General features: G+C 46.4%; 1 protein-coding gene across 1 annotated transcript in view; it reads right to left on the minus strand.

The window, feature by feature from the left end:
* LOC137981624 (uncharacterized) overlaps positions 1-104 on the minus strand; it is a 585-nt gene extending 481 nt beyond the window's left edge. The window contains exon 1 of the mRNA XM_068828706.1: positions 1-104. This exon is cut by the window's left edge and continues 481 nt beyond it. Within this exon, the coding sequence (XP_068684807.1) occupies positions 1-104 (104 nt within the window).
* Positions 105-3,346: the final 3,242 nt, after the last annotated feature.

Consider the following 3,346-nt stretch of genomic DNA (forward strand, 5'->3'; position numbering starts at 1 on the left):
CCAAATCGGTCCTTAAGAATGTCAATGGCTACTATATAATTGTCTGCGGTCAGAGGCAGTCCAGCAATTGCGGATTCAGCATTGCTTGTTACACAACTCTTCATATAGGTGAATTTTTCAATGGCCGAGATGTCAGTATTTCCATCGACAGCAGATTGAAATGTGTCCCAGAAACCCTGCCATTCTTGATAATTTCTCGAAAAGGATTTGAGTTCGAGTTTAGGTAGTTTCACTTTTGCGCTTTCGGTATTTCTGGTACTACTTGTAGTATTCCCGAGAGTAATAAAGTATCCAAACAAACAGATTTAACTCAACCAATTTCATTGCAAACGTAACATGGCCGCCGATATCAAAAGCACATGGTTTTTCCTATCCCAACATACTTAGCGGCCCAATACATTACATCTCCCCTATCCTCAGAAAAATGCTCTCTTACAAGAATAAAGAAATCTCCACGAACAATGAAGTCAACTATACTAACGATGAAGTCTCTTCTTCTAAAACTTAAATGTTCAAACTGTATATAGTTCTGAAGAGAGAGAATCAGTGTTCATGTTCCCCAAAGAAAATGAACAACATAATCTCTTAATCTCTCTGGCAATCTCCTTGTCCTCTGGGGTCTCAGATTCCTTGATGGTTCTGGTGCCGCTCCACCATTCTCCTGCAGATTGGGGCACTCCCCTCTATCCAGCAGCCCGGCAGTCGATTCTGGTACGGTTGGTTGGTAAGGTGATGGCACAGGGTCTAGTTCCTGCTGGGGTGTGGGGGGTGTTGACACAGAGTCTGACCCTTGTTGGAGTGTGGGATCTCCCTCTCTAATGTATTGCTTCACATGACTTGTGTTTCTGGAATACTGGTTTCCTGTTGGACTCTCTACCACGAGGCTGTTCCCAGTCTTACTGACAACCTTACAGGGATTTGGGTTAAATGCTGTGCTGAGTTTGTTAGTCTTGCCTTGTTGGACAAGCACTTCATCACCCAGTGCAATGCTGGAGGGGCTAGCCCTGCGGTGTATGTCTGCGTAAGCTTTACTCTTAGCTTTCTGCTCAGCATCGCGATCGTGTAGTTCATAGTCATAGGCATGGCCGATGCTTAAATCAGGGATCTTCCCCTTGACTTTTCGGTTAAAAAGTAGCTCAGCGGGACTCCTTCCAGTCGTATTATGGGGAATGCTTCGGTAGGCAGAGAGATACCTCCTTAATTCTGCTCTCCATGGTTTGTTCTCTGCCTGAGCAATTTGTAGTCGTTTCAACAGTGACCGATTCGGTCTTTCGACTTCTCCGTTGGCTTGGGCCCACTTGGCAGTAACTTTCTGATGTATAATATTATGCTGTTCACAATATTCTCTGAATTCATTCGACTTGAATTGTGGACCATTATCGGACTTGATGGTATTTGGCAGCCCATGTCTGCAGAAGGTGTCAGCCAGACGGTCTATGATCTTTTCAGCGGTAGTGGACTGCATAACCTCGACTTCGTAAAATCGGCTGTAGTAATCAACAATGACCAATAGTGAATGTCCAGATGGTAGCGGTCCCATTAAATCTACTGCTAAGTCTTGCCAGGGTCCATTGGGTAATGAGGTGGATCGAATAGGTTCAGGAGGATCTGGTTGTGCCACCAGCTGACACCCATGGCATGCTCGGCAATGTCTCTCCGCTGCTTTATCCATCCCGGGCCACCACACCTTGGTTCTGAGGTTCTGTTTGGTGCCAACCACGCCCGTGGCCTTCATGAGCAAGTGCTAAGGTCCTTGGCTGCAACTTACTAGGAATAATAATGCGTGTACCTCTAAGCACGAGCTGACCAATGACACACAACTCCCCCGCCACTGTCATATATTGTCTACACTTTTCAAACCGCCCCGTTGCAATAGCTTTCCTCACTTCTTTCAGCTCTTCATCATCGGCAGAGGCCTCTTCTATCTCACGTGTTGTGAGTGCCGTTGATGTTGCACTTGCAGCAACAAACCTAACATACTCCTCAGTGCACCGCTGGTGGTTGTCAGATTCGACCCTCGTATGGAGTAGACGCAACAATGGATCAGCAATGTTCTCGCGCCCAGGCCTGTGTATCACACTGAAATCATATGGCTGTAATCTGAGAACCCATCGTTCTATCCGTGCACATGGTCTTAACCGTGGACCATATATGACCTCTAAAGGCTTGTGGTCGGTCTCTACAACAAACTGCATCCCATACACATAGACATGGAATCTCTCGCATGCCCGCACCACACCGAGCGCCTCCTTCTCTGTCTGGGAGTATCTCTGCTCACATCCAGTCAGACTACGACTTGCATAACATACTGGTGTCCATGTACTCTCCTGCTTCTGTACGAGAACAGCGCCCAGCCCAACTGGACTGGCGTCCGTAATTATCTTGGTGGGCGCATTCCCATCGAAATATGCCAAAGTATAAGCTTCTGCCATCTTCTGTTTGAGACATTCAAAGGACTTCTTCTGCTCTGGTCCAAATTCAAAGGGTGTCTCTTTCCGTGTCAGTCTTCGCAGTGGTTCAGATAAAGTGGCAAAGTGAAACCCAGAAAGCTACGTACATCTGACGCACTCTTTGGTTCTTCCACCTCTAATACTGCTTTAACACGATCTGCTGTAGGACCAATGCCTTTCTCTGAAAGCAGCATGCCCATGAACACCAGCCTGTCCGTGTTGAACAAACATTTCTCAGCATTTAAAGTGAGACCGCACTCTTGCAGACGCTCTATAGTTTGGTGGAGTCGCCTGTTGTGTGTTTCTCTGTCGGGACCATGCACCACAATGTCATCCGAAATGTTTTCGACACCTTCAATACCTGCTAAGGCTGAATCGATTTCATGCTGATATTGTTCACTGGCAGAACAGACCCCAAAGAGTAAGCGCTTGTATCGAAACAAACCATCAGGTGTAGCAAAGGTTGTGATTTCCCTAGATTCTGGGCTCAACTCCAACTGGTGGTATCCCCATTTAAGGTCTAATTTACTGAAGACCTTAGAGCCATTCATTGTATGTAACACCTCATCAACTGTAGGAATTGGATATCGTCTTCGCATAATGGCTTGGTTTGCCTGTCTCATGTCCACACATAGGCGGATGTCCCCGTTGTCCTTTGGGACAATCACCACAGGGTTGACCCAGGGGGCTGGACCTTCCACTGGTTCAATTATTCCCATGTCCAACAGTTCTGTGGTCTTATCTCGGATCTTTCCTCTCAAATTAAATGGCACCCTTCTATAAGGCTGTGCAATAGGTTTTACAGTGGGGTTTATATCCAGGGATATCTGTTTGTTCTTCAGTTTTCCGACAACCTCAAATACCTCTGGGTACTGCTGCTTTAAATTGTCAGCTTT

Source organism: Montipora foliosa, chromosome 13, assembly GCF_036669935.1.
Source record: "Montipora foliosa isolate CH-2021 chromosome 13, ASM3666993v2, whole genome shotgun sequence".
NCBI lineage: Eukaryota > Metazoa > Cnidaria > Anthozoa > Scleractinia > Acroporidae > Montipora > Montipora foliosa.